The sequence below is a fragment of the Salvelinus alpinus genome, chromosome 13, assembly GCF_045679555.1.
Source record: "Salvelinus alpinus chromosome 13, SLU_Salpinus.1, whole genome shotgun sequence".
NCBI classification, from domain to species: domain Eukaryota; kingdom Metazoa; phylum Chordata; class Actinopteri; order Salmoniformes; family Salmonidae; genus Salvelinus; species Salvelinus alpinus.
Window position 1 is genome coordinate 52,237,277 of NC_092098.1, and position 19,446 is coordinate 52,256,722.

General features: G+C 44.4%; 1 protein-coding gene across 1 annotated transcript; it reads left to right on the forward strand.

The window, feature by feature from the left end:
- Positions 1-354: 354 nt before the first annotated feature.
- On the forward strand, positions 355-13,562 carry LOC139537898 (von Willebrand factor A domain-containing protein 7-like). Its single transcript, XM_071339782.1, has 15 exons — positions 355-545; positions 787-1,059; positions 1,314-1,410; positions 2,402-2,536; positions 3,083-3,269; positions 5,475-5,650; positions 6,654-6,766; positions 6,947-7,063; positions 7,319-7,531; positions 8,188-8,320; positions 9,923-10,069; positions 10,320-10,412; positions 10,660-10,931; positions 11,832-12,125; positions 12,542-13,562. Exons 1-15 carry the CDS (start codon positions 360-362, stop codon positions 13,016-13,018), a joined length of 2,913 nt encoding a protein of 970 aa, XP_071195883.1. The 5' UTR covers positions 355-359; the 3' UTR covers positions 13,019-13,562.
- The last annotated feature ends 5,884 nt before the right edge of the window (positions 13,563-19,446 follow it).

A 19,446-nucleotide genomic window follows, 5' to 3' on the forward strand; every position in this document is an offset into this window, starting at 1 on the left:
CCTTACAGATAATTGTATGTGTGGGGTACAGAGATGAGGTAGTCATTCAAAAATCATGTTAAACACTATTATTGCATCTTATGTGACTTGTTAAGCAGATTTTTAATCCTGAACTCATTTAGGCTTGACTATAAAAAAGGGGTTGAATAATTATTTGTTTAAAAAATCCACTGACATTATGGGGTATTGTGTGTGTAGGCCAGTGGCAAAAACATCTAATTTTATCCATTTTAAATTCAGGCTGTAAGAAAACAAAATGTGGTCAAGGGTTGTGAAAACTTTCTGAAGGCACTGTATGATCAAACTATAATATTATGATAAATCATGTTGACTGTCCTCTCCCTCCCAAAGACAGGTTGATGATGTCATCAGTCCTGGCCGTAGTCTCTCTCCTCCTCCTGCAGACAGGGGTCCAGGGATTCCTGGTGTTCCTCTCAGGCAGCTCCATGGACCACCTGGAGATCACTAGGGAAGCCATCTTACAGACCACGGCACAGGTGTGCAAGGAACTGGCCTCTGTTGAGGGAAGAGACTTCACTCTGCCGGTAAGTAAATCTAAAGCCACAAAACGAAGGACTACATCAGACTCATGTACAGTCACTGTTTTATATTTATACTTTTGTTATAGTAAAGCAAGTATTGGTGTTATGTTTTCTAATGTAGTACAGTATATAGCAGAATAAATTGCATATACACCTGTGTGTGTGTGTGTGTGTGTGTGTGTGTGTGTGTGTGTGTGTGTGTGTGTGTGTGTGTGTGTGTGTGTGTGTGTGTGTGTGTGTGTAGCCCGGACCACTGACTGCAGAGTCTCTGGCTCTAGCCTGCTCCTCATCGGGGTCAGCTAAGAGTTTCCAGAGTGCCATATCAGACGTCACCTGGAGAAATGCAGGAGTTGACTTCCGTCACCTGTTCAATGAAGAGTACCACTTTGATGGGGAGAGGTTTGTGGAGGGACGGAAACTCATCACAGATGGCGTGAGCTCTGTCAAAGCCAGCATCAAGCAAGGGAACTTTGAGGCAGCAAGACAGAAGCTGGGAGACATTTTACACACCTTACAGGTGATTTAGATGGTTCTCATTATCTCCTTACTCCACAAGACAAGACGGCTTTCGCTGAAATATTAGTTTTGCTAAAATCATTTAAAAACAGTTTTTTCATTAATAAACGAATAACATTTGGTTATGTCATTTTAGGAAAAAGTTGAAAATAATCCTTAAGAGGCTTGTTAAACTGTTTTTTCTCATTAATAAATCAATAGCATGGCATTTGTCATAACACTATTTTAAACAACTTATCATTCTTATATTTTCAGGACTTCTACAGTCACAGTAACTGGATAGAACTGGGCAACAGATTTCCCCATTCCAGTCTTATCAGATCAGACGTGTTGGACATCGGTCCTGTTGCAGGTATTGCGAGGGTGTTAGTCTGGGTTTGTGTTAAAGAGGGGGAGTAGTTTGAAGATGGCTATTTGCCAACTGAAGCATGTAGGTTGACAAGGGGTGTAACATTCCGGTTCGTTAAAGTTCCTTACACATTCAACACAATGGAGGTTATGTGAATTGGTGCCTCGTTCAGGGATAGCATGACAGATTTGTACCTTGTCAGCTCGGGGATTCAAACTTGCAACCTTTCGGTTACTAGCCCAACGCTCTAACCACTAGGCCACGCTGCCTCCCCTCTGAAGAGACAAGGAGTGTAACATTCAGGTTCACCAACGTTCCTTACACATTCAACAGTTTTGTCGGTAGGTGATTACCAAAGGGACTAGGGTGCAGAGGAGGCCAAGATAGATGCAGAAGGTGTTGACTCAACTCAGGACAACAAACTGATACAGACCAGTGCACTATACTGCTGAGAGAACAGCCACATGCCAATTGTTAGAGTTTCTTTGTCCTGAATTGGTGGTTGACAAAATAGAGTCATGTTATGTTATGTCTGTTACTCATTATACAGAAACAACAGGATGTGGGTCAAATATTGCCTTACATAACATATTTCCCTAGTAAAGGTGATGTAATGGTGCCTTATGCAGTCACAACATATTGCCCTAGTAAAGGTGATGTAATGGTGCCTTATGCAGTCACAACATACTGCCTTAGTAAAGGTGATGTAATGGTGCCTTATGCAGTCACAACATATTGCCCTAGTAAAGGTGATGTAATGGTGCCTTATGCAGTCACAACATATTGCCTTAGTAAAGGTGATGTAATGGTGCCTTATACAGTCACAACATATTGCCCTAGTAAAGGTGATGTAATGGTGTCTTATGCAGTCACAACATATTGCCTTAGTAAAGGTGATGTAATGTTTTTTAACATCAAAAGTATTTTAGATCAAGTAGTGTTGTGTAGCAAAGTACCAGGATGTAGTGTATATGTTGAAACCTCTATCCACCAGATAAGGACACGCCCACATGTCGGAGCTGTGTCGGTAACGACTGTCAGAACAACATCCTAGAAAACATCATCAGAGACAAGAAGCTGACCTCGGGATATTTTGGCCTTGTACCTTTTTTTTCCACCAAACCAAAAGGTAGAGTCAGTCACTATTCTGATTTTAATAGGATTTACACCGTGAATTAACCGGATGTAGCATAGCAAGAGCATACCAACCTAGTTGCATGTCTCTATGTGCTTTGGTCGAATGTGCTTTATACAGCTCCTCAACAGCAAAATGAGAAGTTAGCTAAAACACTTACAAAATAGACCTAAAGATGCCTTATCTTAATTTGACCCGGTTTCTCACAGCAGGAAAATAATCCTGCAGAAACAGGAAATGTGAATTATTATGTGGATTATAATTAATAGATTTTTTTTTGTACGGATTACATTGGGGTAAACCAAGTTTACATTGAAATTACAAACTTTAGAAGCTTTTTTAAATCTTGAAAACTCTACAAGTTTGCATGGAAAATTCCTGCAACAACAAGATGATCAAATTAAGATACGACATCTGTAGGACTAGGCTAGTAGCATACTGACTGGCAGAGAAGAAACATCAATGTAATAACATACAAGATCCTGACGGCAGTTGTAAGTGACCAGTCGTATTGTCCTGATAATCTCTATCGGTTGCCAGGGAAGTGCAGCCATGGGGGCTCATTGGACCAGACAAGCGGGCAGGAGCCTACGGGTGGGATCAACAAGGACTCGCTTGAGTCCAGCCACGGCAACTGGCACACTGCAGCTGCAAAGGTGGCTGTGGCTGCAACCAGTCAGCTGCTGGAGGACATCAGAGGGGCTGCCGGGGACATAGACTTCCTACGGTGGGGAATTGTACTTAATCATATAAGCACTGTTGTGAAGGGTCATGGCAGTGCGTTTGGAAAAGTATTCAGACCCATGTACTTTTTACACATTTTGTTCCACAGCTTTATTCTAAAATTGATTACATCGTTTTTTTCCCATCACAAATCTACTCACAATACCCCATAATTACACAGTTAAAACAGGTTTTTAGAAACTTTTGAAAATTCATGATTTTTTTTACATATCACATTTACTTAACTATTCAGACCCTTTACTCAGTACTTTGTTGAAGCACATTTTGCACTGATTACAGCCTCGAGTCTTCTTGGGTATGACGCTACAAGCTTAGCACACCTGTATTTGGGGAGTTTCTCCCATTCTCCTCTGCGGATCCTCTCAATCTCTGTCAGGTTGGATGGGGAGCATTGCTATACAGCTATTTTCAGGTCTCTCCAGAGATGTTCGATCGGGTTCAAGTCCGGGCTCTGGTTGGGCCACTCAAGGACATTCAGAGACTTGTCCCGAGGCCACTCCTGCGTTGTCTTGGCTGTGTGCTTAGGGTCGTTGTCCTGTTGGAAGGTGAACCTTTGCACCAGTTGGAGGTCCTGAGCAGGTTTTCATCAAAGATCTCTCTTTACTTTGCTATCTTCATCTTTCCCTCGATCCTGAACAGTTTTCCAGTCCCTGCTGCTGAAAAACTTCCCCACAGCATGATGTTGCCACCACCACGCTTCACCATTGGGATGGTGCCAGCTTTCCTCCAGACGTGACGCTTGGCATTCAGGCTAAAGAGTTCAATCTTGGTTTCCTCAGACCAGAGCATCTTGTTTCTCATGGTCTGAGAGTCCTTTAGGTGCCGTTTGGCAAACTTCAAGCAGGATGTCATGTGCCTTTTACTGAGGAGTGGCTTCCATCTGGCCACTCTACCATAAAGGCCTGATTGGTGGACTGCTGCAGGGATGGTTGTCCTTCTGGAAGTTTCTCCTACCAGAAGAAGGTGCAGTGGAACACAGAACACAGGAAGAACTCTTCAGCCCCTTTCAATACCAGCTCCTCCTAGAGATGTTAACAGACATCAACAACCAACCAGACAATACAGACAAACAATAAGCTCCCATCCCGTGGCGCCTTCCTGGAGCAACTGGTACAGCGGACATCACCTCTGTCAAATTCCCATCCCGTGGCGCCTTCCTGGAGCAACTGGTACAGCGGACATCACCTCTGTCAAATTCCCATTCTGTGGTGCCTTCCTGGTGCAACTGGTACAGTGGACATCACCTCCGTCAAGTTCCCATCCCATGGCGCCTTCCTGGTGCAACTGGTACAGTGGACATCCCCTCCATCAAGTTCCCATCCCGTGGTGCCTTCCTGGAGCAGCTGGTACAGTGGACATCACCTCCCTCAAGTTCCCATCCCGTGGTGCCTTCCTGGTGCAACTGGTACAGCGGACATCACCTCCGTCAAGCTCCCATCCCGTGGCGACCCCTTGGAGCAGCTGGTATAGCGGACATCACCTCCGTCAAGCTCCCATCATGTTCAGCCTCAGCCTTTGGTTCTTCCACAACCTCCTGGCCTTTCTCCTGTGGCAAGCGGGCCACCAACTCCAGGTCTACCCTTTAAGGTGGCCACTGTGCCACACCAGGGTCCTTCTCCTCCAGTGGTCAGCGTTCCACTTGATAAAAAAGGACGTAAGGAACGAACCCTAACACACTCCGTGGCCTTCCCTCACCAGTGGTCAGTGTGCCACACCCGTGCCTTTCCTCTTGTGTGACCAGCGTGCCACGCCCTTCGGGTACCTCTCCTGTGGCAAGTGTGCAACCTCCAAGACGCCCCCTGGAGGCCAGCATTCCAACCCCAGGCCTTCTGGCCGGCAAGACAAACCAAAACCCTCTACCTGTCCAGCGGGATGATGAGTTTGCCTTCCTCCTTCTGTGGGCCTTTGGAGCATGCCGCCCCCCGCTGGAACCTCCACCCTTGATGTTCTGTGGGACAGTCAAGGCCCATTGACCAATAAATCCTGAACCTAATATACAGTCCATCCTAGCCCTAGTCCTTTTCTTCAAGCCCATTTATCTGCCTCTGCCCCTGCTGCACATGTGCAACAACTTTTGCACTGCACCACACATAATGAGATTCCTTCCCTCTCCCTATCCCTCTCGCTCTTTCTCGCTCTCCTTCTTTCTCTCACTCTCTTGCTCTCCTTCTTTCTCTCACTCTCTCAGGATGATGGGGATCTCTAAGAATGGATCTAGAGCTTTGTGTTTTGTGATCGACACCACCGGCAGCATGTCGGACGACATTGCAGCGGTAAGGAAGACGACATCGTTCATCATCGACAGAAAGAGAGGAACGCCAGACGAGCCCTCAGTCTACATCTTGGTCCCCTTCAATGACCCAGGTGAGAGATGGGATGAGTCCCGAATGGTATCATGTTCCCTATGGGCCCTGGTCCAAAGTAGTGCACAATGTGGAGAACAGGGTGTGATTTGCGGTGCAGCCATGATGCAACCTGGCTGACAGTCCCCGGAATCGGACACTCGAATAAGATTTTTTTGTAAATGTTTACATGACATATTTGATTGATTTTCCACCGTTTTATAAATCAGAAGACAGCCGTCTAGACCTTCCTAGGACCGTGTAAATGTCCTCTGTTGAATTAACGTGTATTTGCCTCCCTCTGGTGGTCAGCTGCATCATTACATAAATTTATATCACTTCACTGCAATGTTACGTGAAAGGGGCGGTCCTTCGGAAAACATTTATCCAGCTGGACTGCTTCACGGCACAGACATGGCAAAGCAATCGCTGATTTTGTCTCGAGTAGGCGGATCTAAATACATAACTTTCATAGCGCTATGATAAAGAATGCGACCTACACACTTCCTTAAACCCAAAACAGTTCATGAAGTAATTTTGTGTGGAAGTCAAACATTTGTTTTACATTGGAGGCAGACATTGCATATGCTCAGAAGGAAAAAATGGATCCCTTTACATAGGCCTTCTCCCCTTGTCTGTAGGAGGGACGCACACTGCTTAAATGGGCCAAATGTTGATTTAGACGTTCACAAATGTAACAGATTTTGACTATCACTAACGTCATGATATGTTTGCTAAAGTAATAAATAAGGTTAAATAGTTTGAAAAGGCTTATATGCGCATGACATGGATAACGCGTATAAAAAAATTGTGAGCTGGCGCACGCACACCCAGAAAAAGGTTTGTGTGGAGGTGCTGACTAATGGTGAATAAACTATAAACTATCAAAATAAAGTCGCACACTCCATATATAATCTCCCAGCAATTTAATGGGTATTTACCAACGTTTCGGCATTCTACGCACATGACATGGATAATGCGTGTGACATGGACCTTGTCCTATCCTATTATTTTTGTGCCACAAGACTTTGGGCCCCTGATGCGGACCACGGACCCAGACGTCTTTAAGGCCCAGATCAATGCACTGAATGCTGCTGGAGGAGATGATATCCCGGAGATGAGTCTATCAGGACTTCAGGTACAGTGACTGACAAACCTGTAGTGTTGGACAGGCATGTACAACCAAAATAAGACTGTATATAACTGTTATGAATTTGTATTGTGAATTTGCCTTCCAGCTGCCAGTTCAATACAGAATGCATTTCCAATACATTCTAGTGGTGTGCTAGTGTGACTGTGTCCCCTGTGCTTTCTACAGCTGGCTTTAACTGGTGCACCCCCCTCTTCAGAGATCTTCCTTTTTACTGATGCCCCCGCAAAAGACTTGGATCTAATGGGCACGGTGACCGCTCTCATAGAACGCACTAAGTCAGTGGTGAGTAGCTGGGCCTTGCTATTCTCTATGTAAGCAGCAAAGAATGCGACCTACACACTTCCTTAAACGGTGCAATTTTTATTTTCCTCTGTCTTTTTCATCGCCTTCTGGATTTATTGACATTCACAATTGTAGAGAGAAGCACATCAAATTCCTTGAATTTCTCTCCTTTCTCTGCTCCTCAATTTACACATTGAATTCACAATGTATCCTCCAAATCTCTCTCTCTCTCTCTCTCTCTCTCTCTCTCTGCAGGTGTCCTTCTTCCTAACTGGCTCTTTGGGGCTCCGTCGTAGGAGGGGTAGTGACCAGGGCCAAGGACAGGTCCAGCACAGTCGGATGGCAGTGTCAGACTCCCAGCTCTACAGGGAGCTGGCCCAGTCCTCAGGTGGCCTGGCCATACAGGTCACCAAGACAGCACTGCCCAAGGCCACCAGCATCATTGTGGAATCCTCCAGCTCTTCATTGGTAGCCTTGACACCAATAGTAAACATTAGGGTAACGCTAGGTCCACAATGTGAAGGTTGGGACAAGAGAGTTCTAATATCCCATAACTCTTTACAAAAATGTGGAAGAAGTCTAAACAAAGGGATCAGAGCTGGTCCAATGATTATATTTATTTTCAAAAGCTTATTAAGATGTTGTCCCAACCTTGTGAGGTTGGACCTAGCCTAGCCACAATCACGCCATCCCTTCACATGGTTTAACAGATACATTCACATATGAAGACAATGTTCCATCCTGTCCTCTTCCCTTTCTGATATTCTGCATAGCACCAGGGATATGTGAAAGACAAGCCTGACCTCTCCCCTCTCTGGGCCCCAAGTGACTGAGCCCCAGCTGAGGGAAAAGTGCAACTGCCAACACCATTATCATTAGAAATACATTCTAATAGACACTTATATCACATAAACATATTATGCAATACAAGCATTATAACATAATCTTGCAATTTTCCACGACACCCCAAAGCCATGCTCCAAGATGAGGCTTCTGTAGTGCAACAACATGTCACCCTGGGAGAGTTGCTCCTGAAAGATGCATCTGCCCTTTTTCTCCCACCAACCCTCTCTCTCTCTTACTCTCTCTCTCTCTCTCTCTACTCCTCTCCTTCTGTCTTTCAGGTGACCATTCTACAGGCTGTGCGGAGTCCAGGAAGAGCTGATAATTTCTCCTTCACTGTAGATGAGTCTGTGAGAAACCTGACTGCTTATGTCACAGGAAGCTCCCTCTCCTTCACTCTCACCAGCCCCTCAGGTATTCCACAGATATTCCACAGATTTTTCATTTATCCTTTTCTATTTAACCAGGGGAGTCTCATTGACATTAAAATCTCTCGTCACAAAGTCAGGTCTCTGTTGTAAAATAGGTCTTCTGATCTCAATAGGACTTCCTGGATATTGTATATAAACCAGGTCTCTCCAACCCTTTTCCTGGAGAGACATCCTATTTTAGGTTTTAACTCCAACCCTGTTCCTGGAGAGCTACCCTCCTGTAGGTTTTAACTCCAACCCTGTTCCTTGAGAGATACCGTCCTGTAGGTTTTAACTCCAACCCTGTTCCTGGAGAGCTACCCTCCTGTAGGTTTTAACTCCAACCCTGTTCCTTGAGAGATACCGTCCTGTAGGTTTTAACTCCAACCCTGTTCCTGGAGAGCTACCCTCCTGTAGGTTTTAACTCCAACCCTATTCTTAAAGAGCTACCCTCCTGTAGGTTTTAACTCCAACCCTGTTCCTGGAGAGCTACCCTCCTGTAGGTTTTAACTCCAACCCTGTTCCTGGAGAGCTACCCTCCTGTAGGTTTTAACTCCAACCCTGTTCCTGGAGAGTTACCCTCCTGTAGGTTTTAACTCCAACCCTGTTCCTGGAGAGTTACCCTCCTGTAGGTTTTACTCCAACCCTGTTCCTTGAGAGCTACCCTCCTGTAGGTTTTAACTCCAACCCTGTTCCTGGAGAGGTACCCTCCTGTAGGTTTTACTCCAACCCTGTTCCTGGAGAGCTATACCCTCCTGTAGGTTTTAACTACAACCCTGTTCCTGGAGAGTTACCCTCCTGTAGGTTTTTACTCCAACCCTGTTCCTGAAGAGCCAAACCCTCCTGTAGGTTTTAACTCCAACCCTGTTCCTGGAGAGTTACCCTCCAGTAGGTTTTAACTCCAACCCTGTTTCTGGAGAATTACCCCCCAGTAGTATTTTACTACAACCCTGTTCCTGGAGAGATACCCTCCAGTAGGTTGTAACTCCAACCCTGTTCCTGGAGAGGTACCCTCCTGTAGGTTTTAACTCCAACCCTATTCTTAAAGAGCTACCCTCCTGTAGGTTTTTACTCCAACCCTGTTCCTGGAGAGTTACCCCCCAGTAGTATTTTACTACAACCCTGTTCCTGGAGAGTTACCCTCCAGTAGGTTTTAACTCCAACCCCAGATGTAACAAACCAGATTCAGCCTATCAACCAGCTACTCAGGTGTGCTATCTCAGGGTTTCCCAAACTCGGTCCCGGGGCCCCCCGTGTGCACGTTTTGGTTTTTGCCCTAGCACTACACAGCTGATTCAAATAACCAACTCATCATCAAGCTTTGATTATTTGAATCAGCTCTGTAGTGCTAGGGCAAATATCACAACGTGCGTTCAGGGGGGGCCCTATGACTGAGTTTGGGAAACCCTGCAGTAGATTATGGTTGGAGCGAAAACCTACAGGGAGGTAGTTCTCCAAGAACAGGGTTGGAGAGCCCTGATATAAAGGTTACATTTAAAAAATCACAAACATGCTCTCTATTCAAATCATTAGAGATGTATTTATGTTGTAGCTTGGGGCAAATTCCCATGTTTGTTGCTATGGTTATGGTGCTGTCATCCCACAGGTGTGTCCCAGAGTAGTGCGGAGGTAAATGGGTCTCTGGCAACGATTCAAACCGTGGGGAACTTCCTCACACTGGGGCTGGACAGCCAAGTGGGATTATGGGAAATCAGTGTGTCGTCAACTGTGGCCTACTCACTGAAGGTCGTAGGTGAGTGCGACGATGTTGGCTTTTCTGGAGGGCATATTACATAGAAATTATGCAAGTTAGCAACCATTTGTAATAGTGTGATGAACAGTGTATTCACATGGTATTTAGGTTGGCAGGTTAAGTGTGTGGGTAACACATTGTTACAGAGTACCTACAACTCTAGTGGGATGATTCTTTAATGACAACTTTTGAGCGTATGCTTTTATTCCATGTTCAGAGGTCAAAGAGCTCTTTGACTTTCTCTTTCCAGGTCAGAGCGCCATCGACTTCCTGTTTGACTTTGTGGAGGTGTCTCAGGGACCTCATCCAGCCTTCGCTGTTTTAGAGTCCCGTCCTCAAGCTGGTGAGACAGGATTTAAACATTTTGTTAACAGTTGGAGCACAGTGACGCAGGGTGGATATTTACAGAGGCACCAAAATGCTGTCTATGTTTGTCTGTTTCTCCATCGTGGTTCCTAACATTGATGCTGATTTAACACTCCTAACTTTTTGGTTCTTTACTTACAAGTTTCTAGCCCAGCATTTAAGTATAATGTGATTTGCTACTTATACATTAGCTACCTCCTAACCTCCACATTTCTCCGCCCCAGGCGGTAACGCCACCCTGCTGGTGTCAGTGACGGGGAGTGAATCTGTGAGTCTGACGGAGGTGGCCCTGGTCGAGGCCTCGGGGTCAGGGGAGGTCAATGGAACCTTGGAATCAGTCGGCGGCGGGGACTTCCTGGTTACCATGGACAGAATCCCGGCGGGGGAATTTGTTGTGCGTCTGAGAGGAGAGAACAGCGCCACCACCAGGGCATTACCAGACATCTTCCAGAGACAGTCCTCCACCCGCCTCAGAGCCTCCACTGTCATGGTGACGGTGAGTGACAAGGTCAAAGGTCAAGAATCAGAGTTGTTGAAGTTGCCCCGTGACACTGGGTCTGGTAATTTTATAATTTTACCCTGTGATGGTTAGTGTTGGTGAGGTATCCTGGGGAAACTTGTAGCCTACCAATCCTGGGTAGTGAGTACCCAGAGCTCCATATTCAGATAAATGAATGACTACAGTAGGCAGAACGTTCTGCTGTGTTCTGTCTGGTTTCAGGCTGAGGCAGAATGTTCTGTTGGGTTCTGTCTGGTTTCAGGCAGAGGCAGAACATTCTGTTGGGTTCTGTCTGGTTTCAGGCTGAGGCAGAACGTTCTGTTGGGTTCTGTCTGGTTTCAGGCAGAGGCAGAACGTTCTGTTGGGTTCTGTCTGGTTTCAGGCAGAGGCAGAACGTTCTGTCTGGTTTCAGGCAGAGGCAGAACGTTCTGTCTGGTTTCAGGCAGAGGCAGAACGTTCTGTCTGGTTTCAGGCAGAGGCAGAACATTCTGTCTGGTTTCAGGCGGAGGCAGAACATTATGTTGTGTTCTGTCTGGTTTCAGGCAGAGGCAGAACGTTCTGTCTGGTTTCAGGCAGAGGCAGAACATTCTGTTGTATTCTGTCTGGTTTCAGGCTAAGGCAGAACATTCTGTGGGTAGCAGGTAGCCTAGTGGTTAGAGTGTTGGGCCAGTAACCGAAAGGTTGCTTGATCGAATCCACAAGGTAAAAATCTGTTTTTCTGCCCCTGAGCAAGGCATTTAACCCACTGTTCCCCGGGCGTTGAAGACATGGATGTCGATTATGGCAGCCCTCCTCTCTGATTCAGAGGGGTTGGGTTAAATGTGGAAGACACATTTCAGTTGAATGCATTCAGTTGTACAACTGACTAGGTGTCCCCCTTTCCCTGTCTGGTTTCAGGCTAAGGTAGAAAGTGACCTGGAGCCTGGAACACCCTTTTCACTCCTGTTCACTGTGACAACCAACGGGACAGGCGGATCCTTCACCATCCGAGCCACAAATGACCGTGGGTTCACCTCCACTTCCCCTACAAACCTGATGCTAGTGACCGGGGTCAGTGCCAACGGTACAGTGACTCTCACGGCGCCCGCCAACACCGCGTCGGGCACGGACGTCACCCTGACCATCGAGGCTGAGTCTCCCGGGGCCACCGACACCAACTACGCCGTCCTGCGCCTCTCCGTTGTTTCACCGGTAACTCTGAGTAACGCAGGGTGTTTAGTTTGTGTGTTGGCCTGCTTTTTTCTCTGTTCTGGGTGTAGTGGTAGAATTACAGTAGCCTGGTCCCAGATCTGTTTGTGTTTTTTCTCTGTTCTGGGTGTAGTGGTAGAATTACAGTAGCCTGGTCCCAGATCTGTTTGTGCCAACATTCCACTCCTTGTCATGACAAGGAGTATCAAGGAGTGGAATGACAGCACAAACAGACTGGTACCCAGGCTAGAATTACATAAAGGGTTAAAAGGAGAACTTGTGTGTTTCCTCCAGGGTTAGTGTTGTAATTGTTTGTAATGTCTTTTAGATGTGTCGGACGCTAGGAAGACTAGCTGACGTCATGGCGTCAGCTAATTGGCATCCTTATAAAAATGTAAATTCTTTCCCCTCCCCTGCAGGTAACAGATTTCAGCCGTCCGGTGTGCGATGTGGTCAGCGTAACAGCTAATTGTTCTGACGACTGCAGCCTGTCCATGTGGGAGCTCTCTGCCAACCTGACGGACGGCAATGGGACGGGCATCGAGCGCGTCACTCTGCGCCAGGGCAACGGAACCCTCAACACCACCACGGTGGAGGGCGCTGGGAATTGGACCGTGACTCTGGCAGCCTACAGCGCCTCCTGCTGTTCCCCAGAGGTAGAGCTGGTGGCGGTGGACGGCGCGGGGAATGTGGGAACCTGTTTCAGGTCCATCAGAGTGACAGTGGATACCACTGTCCAGCCACCAGTCACCAATGCTATCACTGAGAACAGCATCACCGTGACTACTACACCTATAGCTGCCACCACCACCGCGAGCCGGGGCCATCCTCTATCCCTCTCCTTGTATCTCTGTTCCATCATGCTGGTCTCTGTCACACTCGCTTTGAGCCGCTAGGTAGCTAGTGTCACGGTGTGACTTCTGGTCTTGAAAGATGTTTAATCATATTCAATAGATTCTCTGTTATAATGCTGTCTGGTAACTTTCCATTATTATGTAAATTCTGATAATATATGCCATTTAGCAGATGTGTTTAACCAAAGTGACTGACAGTAATGCGTGCATACATTTTATGTAAAGGTGGTCCTGGGATTTGAACCCACTATCCTGGCGTTGCAAGCACCATGCTCTACCAACTGAGCTACAGAGGTCTAAGGCCTGTGTCTTTTCGATGGACGTCATGTCATCTGTGCTGAGTGTACCAAAACAAAGTGCCAGGCAGTCTCTAAAAGGCATCCTACAGGGACGGGGGCTGGGATGAAAAAACTAATAAATATATATATATATATAGGACAAAACACACATCACGACAAGACAGACAACACTACATAAGAGAGACCTAAAGACAACAACATAGCAAGGCAGCAACACATGACAACACAACATGGTAGCAGCACAACATGGTAGCAGCACAACATGGTAGCAGCACAACATGGCAGCAGCACAACATGGCAGCAGCACAACATGGTAGCAGCACAACATGGTAGCAGCACATGGTAGCAGCACAACATGGCAGCAGCACAGCATGGTAGCAACACAACATGGTAGCAACACAACATGGTAGCAGCACAACATGGTAGCAGCACATGGTAGCAGCACAACATGGCAGCAGCACAACATGGTAGCAGCACAACATGGGAGAAACACAACATGGTAGCAGCACAACATGGTAGCAGCACAACATGGCAGCAGCACAAAGGGCAAGACGGTAGAGACAACAATACATCAGGCAAAGCAGCCTGTAAGAGTATCCATGATTGAGTCTTTGAATGAAGAGATTGAGATAAAACTGTCCAGTTTGAGTGTTTGTTGCAGCTCGTTCTAGCTGCAGCGAAATGCATATGGTATTGATAAGTAATCATAAACAATCATAATGTATGTTGATATCACTGTCATTTCTTATTGGTCTATAGCCATAAAGGCTGGCATTATTAGGTATCAATAAGACACTCTACTTCCTAATGTTCTCTGCTTAGTTACTCATGAATCAATATGTAAATATTGATTCTCTTTTGTAACGTCAGTCCTCGATAATGTGAGACATATTCCTCCAAAGGCCAATAAAATAAACTGAAGAAGTAAACAAATCGTTTTAATTGGACCATAAACTTCATAGACTTTCTAATTTGTGTGAACTATCCCGGACAGATAGTTTGTGACGGAGTGGCAGTGTCCGTTGTGCCACTGACTGACCGAGTAGCACATGGATTTTGTCGGCCTGTTACCCTCAACCAGGATAGTTTAGGAAATGGCTACCAAATTGTGACCGCAGGCTTGTAGGAAAGTGTTAGGTTTTATGTTTATGCACTATAGCCTGTTAGCATATTGTTTGAAGATGAATATTGTTTTGTTACACACACACACAAACAATGCAGATGTGTGTGTGTGTAGGTGTGTAATGACTGACCAACACAGGCCATAAAAGCTGTGGTCAAGCTGGAGAGGGGAGGGGTGCATCTCTCTAAGCCAACCAGGGAGGTTAGGGCGCCTGATCAGTACCATATTAGGAATTGTTTGAGTAAAGAATCAAGGGGGAGACACAAGACGGAGCTAATCTACCCAGCAACCAGATGTGGACAAAGGAAAGCACTAAGGGACTTGGACAAGTCCGGGTGCCACCAAAGGCGGAGCAAGAGTTTAAACCGCGCTCAGCCTCTACTATGATAGGCCAACTGGACGAGTTGGAACTAAAGCTGTCATAGTATAAGAACTGCTATTTGAGTACATTCCACAGTTCCCTGCTTTACCCTGCGTGGTGATACAGTGAACCCGTATATACGAAAATTGCATTTACCATTTATCGATTGAGTTTAATTAAAATACTTAAAATATATTCGGTGACTCTGAATCACATTTTGTCCTGATGCCAGATTTGAACTGACGCAAATCTCTTTCAAAAGCCAATTGTGTTGGTCCATATGGGGCTATCCGTTTGAAAAAGGGGGTGAGGGGGGGAAGTATTTAGGCATTTCTGACGGTTTATAGTAGAATATAGTTCACAATCACCGCAGGTGGTCTACATTTTAATGTGAGCCCACTATCCCACTCTCCCACTTCAGGTGCTTGTGTAGAACACCCTGGCCCGTGACCACCTGACCTTCTCTCTCCGCTGAGGAGCGTCGTAGTTGTACCTTACTCCCAGTCCGCCAAGTCCGCACCGACTGTACAAAACTGGACCACAGAGAACCAGATAAAACATTCCAATAAGCAGGGAGCGTTACCGAGAACAGAAAACTACCAAGTGAAGGGGGAGAGGAGAATTCGGAGGGCAAACGACAGTGGCGATCCCCATCAAATACCGAGCTGATTGGGTGAGTTGCCTCAATGAATTGCCATAAAGCAGCCGTGTTTTAATATCGATAATAATGCAGTTGAATTGACAGCTTTTACCGCATTGCCAGTGTGTGCATAGTAATGCTGGGAAAGTCATAAATTGTGACTTCTATTACTATGATAGTACCTCTTCTATTACTATGATAGTACCTCTTCTATTACTATGATAGTACCTATTCTATTACTATGATAGTACCTATTCTATTACTATGATAGTACATATTCTATTACTATGGTAGTACATATTCTATTACTATGGTAGTACCTCTTCTATTACTATGATAGTACCTCTTCTATTACTATGATAATACCTCTTCTACTACTATGATAGTACCTATTCTATTACTATGATAGTACCTCTTCTATTACTATGATAGTACCTATTCTATTACTATGATAGTACCTTTTCTATTACCATGATAGTACCTCTTCTATTACCATGATGGTACCTCTTCTATTACTATGGTAGTACCTCTTCTATTACTATGATAGTACATCTTCTATTACTATGATAGTACCTCTTCTATTACTACGATAGTACCAATTCTATTACTATGATAGTACCTCTTCTATTACTATGATAGTACCTCTTCTATTACTATGATAGTACCTCTTCTATTACTATGATAGCACCTATTCTATTAATATGATAGTACCTCTTATATTACTATGATAGTACCTCTTCTATTACTATGATAGTACCTATTCTATTACTATGATAGTACCTCTTCTATCACTATGATAGTACCTATTCTATTACTATGATAGTAGCTATTCTATTACTATGATAGTACCTCTTCTATTACTATGATAGTACCTCTTCTATTACTATGATAGTACCTTTTCTATTACTATGATAGTAGCTATTCCATTACTGTGATAGTACCTCTTCTATTACTATGATAGTACCTCTTCTATTACTATGATAGTACATCTTCTATTACTATGATAGTACCTATTCTATTACTATGATAGTACCTCTTCTATTACTATGATAGTACCTCTTCTATTACTATGATAGTACCTATTCTATTACTCTGATAGTAGCTATTCTATTACTATGATCGTACCTATTTTATTACTATGATAGTAGCTATTCTATTACTATGATAGTAGCTATTCTATTACTATGATAGCACCTATTATATTACTATGATAGTACCCCTTCTATTACTATGATAGTACCTCTTCTATTACTATGATAGTACCTATTCCATTACTATGATAGTACCTCTTCTATTACTATGATAGTACCTCTTCTATTACTATGATAGTACCTCTTCTATTACTATGATAGTACCTATTTTATTACTATGATAGTACATCTTCTATTACTATGATAGTACCTCTTCTATTACTATGATAGTACCTATTCTATTACTATGATAGTACCTATTTTATTACTATGATAGTACCTCTTCTATTACATTCACATTTAAGTCATTTAGCAGACGCTCTTATCCAGAGCGACTTACAAAGTCAGAGCGACTTACAAATAGTACTATGATAGTACCTATTCTTGTAATGCCCGGGGTGTAGTGGATGAAGGAGTCAGACGTAGGAGACAGAGAGTTCAGAGTAGCGTTCCAATTTAATTCCCAACACGGATGAACACGACGCCACTCTAAACGTAATGCTCCACCACATAAAGTGAGAACACGAAATCACAAGAGACAACGTACACGAACCGTGACACACAAGAATGTACTACCTGTACACACAACAATCCCGCACACCCAGCAGGCCGAGCTGCTGGGTAATAAAACCCCACTAATTACCCTAACCACTAACAGGTGTAACCACTAAACAAAAAGGGAGGGGGAGGAAAAGTCAGTAGCAGCTAGTAGGCCGGTGACGACGACCGCCGAGCGCCACCCGAACAGGATGGGGAGCCACCTTCGGTGGGAGTCGTTACAATTCTATTGCTATGATAGTACCTCCTCTATTAGTATGATAGTACCTCTTCTATTACTATGATAGTACCTCGTCTATTACTATGACTGTACCTCTTCTATTCATATTATAGTACCTCTTCTAGTACTATGATAGTACCTCTTCTATTACTATGATAGTACCTATTCTATTACTTTTTGTGATTTGATTTGGCTCAACTGATATTGATTTGGTTTATTTTACTGAAGTTGTTAAGGGAACTTGCACACAAGCATTTCACTGTACCTTTTATGCTTTAAACTGTGTGACAACATATTTGACCATACGACTGCTCTCAGTGTGGAAAACGATTTTCCTGAACTGTCAAACTTGAAAATACATCTTAGAAATAATTGTGGAGAAAGGACTCATGTCTGTGTTCAGTGTGGGAAGAGTTAATCATGTGTAACATCCCTGAAATCTCATGAGAGAATTCATACAGGAGAGAAACTATACCATTGTTCTGACTGCGGCAGAAACTTTACCACACCTGGAGTCTTGAAAATGCATCTAAGAATTCCTATAGGAGAAACTCTATCATTGCACAAAATGCGGAAAGGCCTTCTCTCAATTTTGAAGCCTAAAACTACATGAAAGCATTCATACAGGAGAGAAACCTTATAACTGCCCTGACTGTGGTAAGAGCTTCTCACAGTTATGCAGCATGAAACAAAACCAGCAGATACACACTGGAGAGAAACCTTACCATTGCTTTGACTGGGGCAAAGACTTTACATCATCGGGAAAATTGGAAACGCACCACAGAATATTGTACATACAGGAGAGGTCTGGACAGACAATGGAGGGCCCCTGCTTTCTGGACAGACAATGGAGGGCCCCTGCTTTCTGGACAGACAATGGAGGGCCCCTGATTTCTGGACAGACAATGGGGGGCCCCCGCTTTCTGGACAGACAATGGAGGGCCCCTGCTTTCTGGACAGACAATGGAGGGCCCCTGCTTTCTGGACAGACAATGGAGGGCCCCTGCTTTCTGGACAGACAATGGAGGGCCCCTGCTTTCTGGACAGACAACGGAGGGCCCATGCTTTCTGGACAGACAATGGAGGGCCCTGCTTTCTGGACAGAGAATGTCCATGAAATCTACGTTGACGACAGACTATGTCAGGTGGTTCAGAAGAACACCAGAGGTGAAGCCATCTGGGTCGTTCCATTTCAGCCATGACACCAACATCTGTTCTGAATGGTTTCTGTAGTCAGCATTCCTGCCGCATTATGTTGACAGACAATTTGAACTGAGAGAAACTCAACTAATTGATTGCACCCAAACTGGCCATTTCAATGTATAGGATTCATACTATATTTAATAAATACAGTATAGAACCTAAAGTCCGATTTGGACCAAACCTCTTCTTAGCAACGATTAAGACTTGAGTAATCTAAATAAATGGTCAAAAGCCACCCACGGACCCCCCAGGGCCCACACCAAGCCCACCCAATGGCCAGTATACACTATCAGTTCTCTATGTTTGACCAGTAGTATGAAGCTGTGGCTTGGAGAATTGTTTATTCATACTATGTAATGTATCATCACTGAATGTTGTGTTTTTCCCCCCTGTTGGTAGGTTTATGTCCAATCTCCTGGTGTTACCAGCTCTGACCACTAGATGGTGCTGTTCCTGCTGTTAGGTGCAAAACGTGTGAAGATTCCCCCAGTTAAATATAGAACCATTTATTGGTTTAAATACTTCTCAAAGAAAAATTATATGAAAACAAAAAACAAAATTGAGGAGTACTCATTCTTCATTTCATTCTTTTCAATTCTTTTCTTTCTTCTGTGCAACTTCTATTGTTTCAAAATCCCAAATGATATTGGTGACCAGTTGCAGTTGTTGGTGCCTTAAAGGGATACTCCACCCCAAACCCAACATTCCTATTAATAACAGCATTAAATAATATGTGAAAACTATTTTTTAGCAAATGTTTCATTTGTTCATTATAATAAGGATGGTAACAACATGTGAAAATCGTTGTGGAAATCGAATCATAGTCAGGGCATTGTAGACTAAAACTGACATCATGAGTTAGGTCATCAGAAACTA

What these genes read in the sequence shown, in the direction of transcription:
- LOC139537898 (XM_071339782.1), top strand. Translation starts at nt 360, where the DNA reads ATGATGTCATCAGTCCTGGCCGTAGTCTCTCTCCTCCTCCTGCAGACA. An exon ending in GGACATCGGTCCTGTTGCAG is followed by an intron (nt 1,411 to 2,401) that starts GTATTGCGAGGG and finishes TCTATCCACCAG; the next exon opens with ATAAGGACACGCCCACATGT. An exon ending in CTACTCACTGAAGGTCGTAG is followed by an intron (nt 10,070 to 10,319) that starts GTGAGTGCGACG and finishes TTCTCTTTCCAG; the next exon opens with GTCAGAGCGCCATCGACTTC.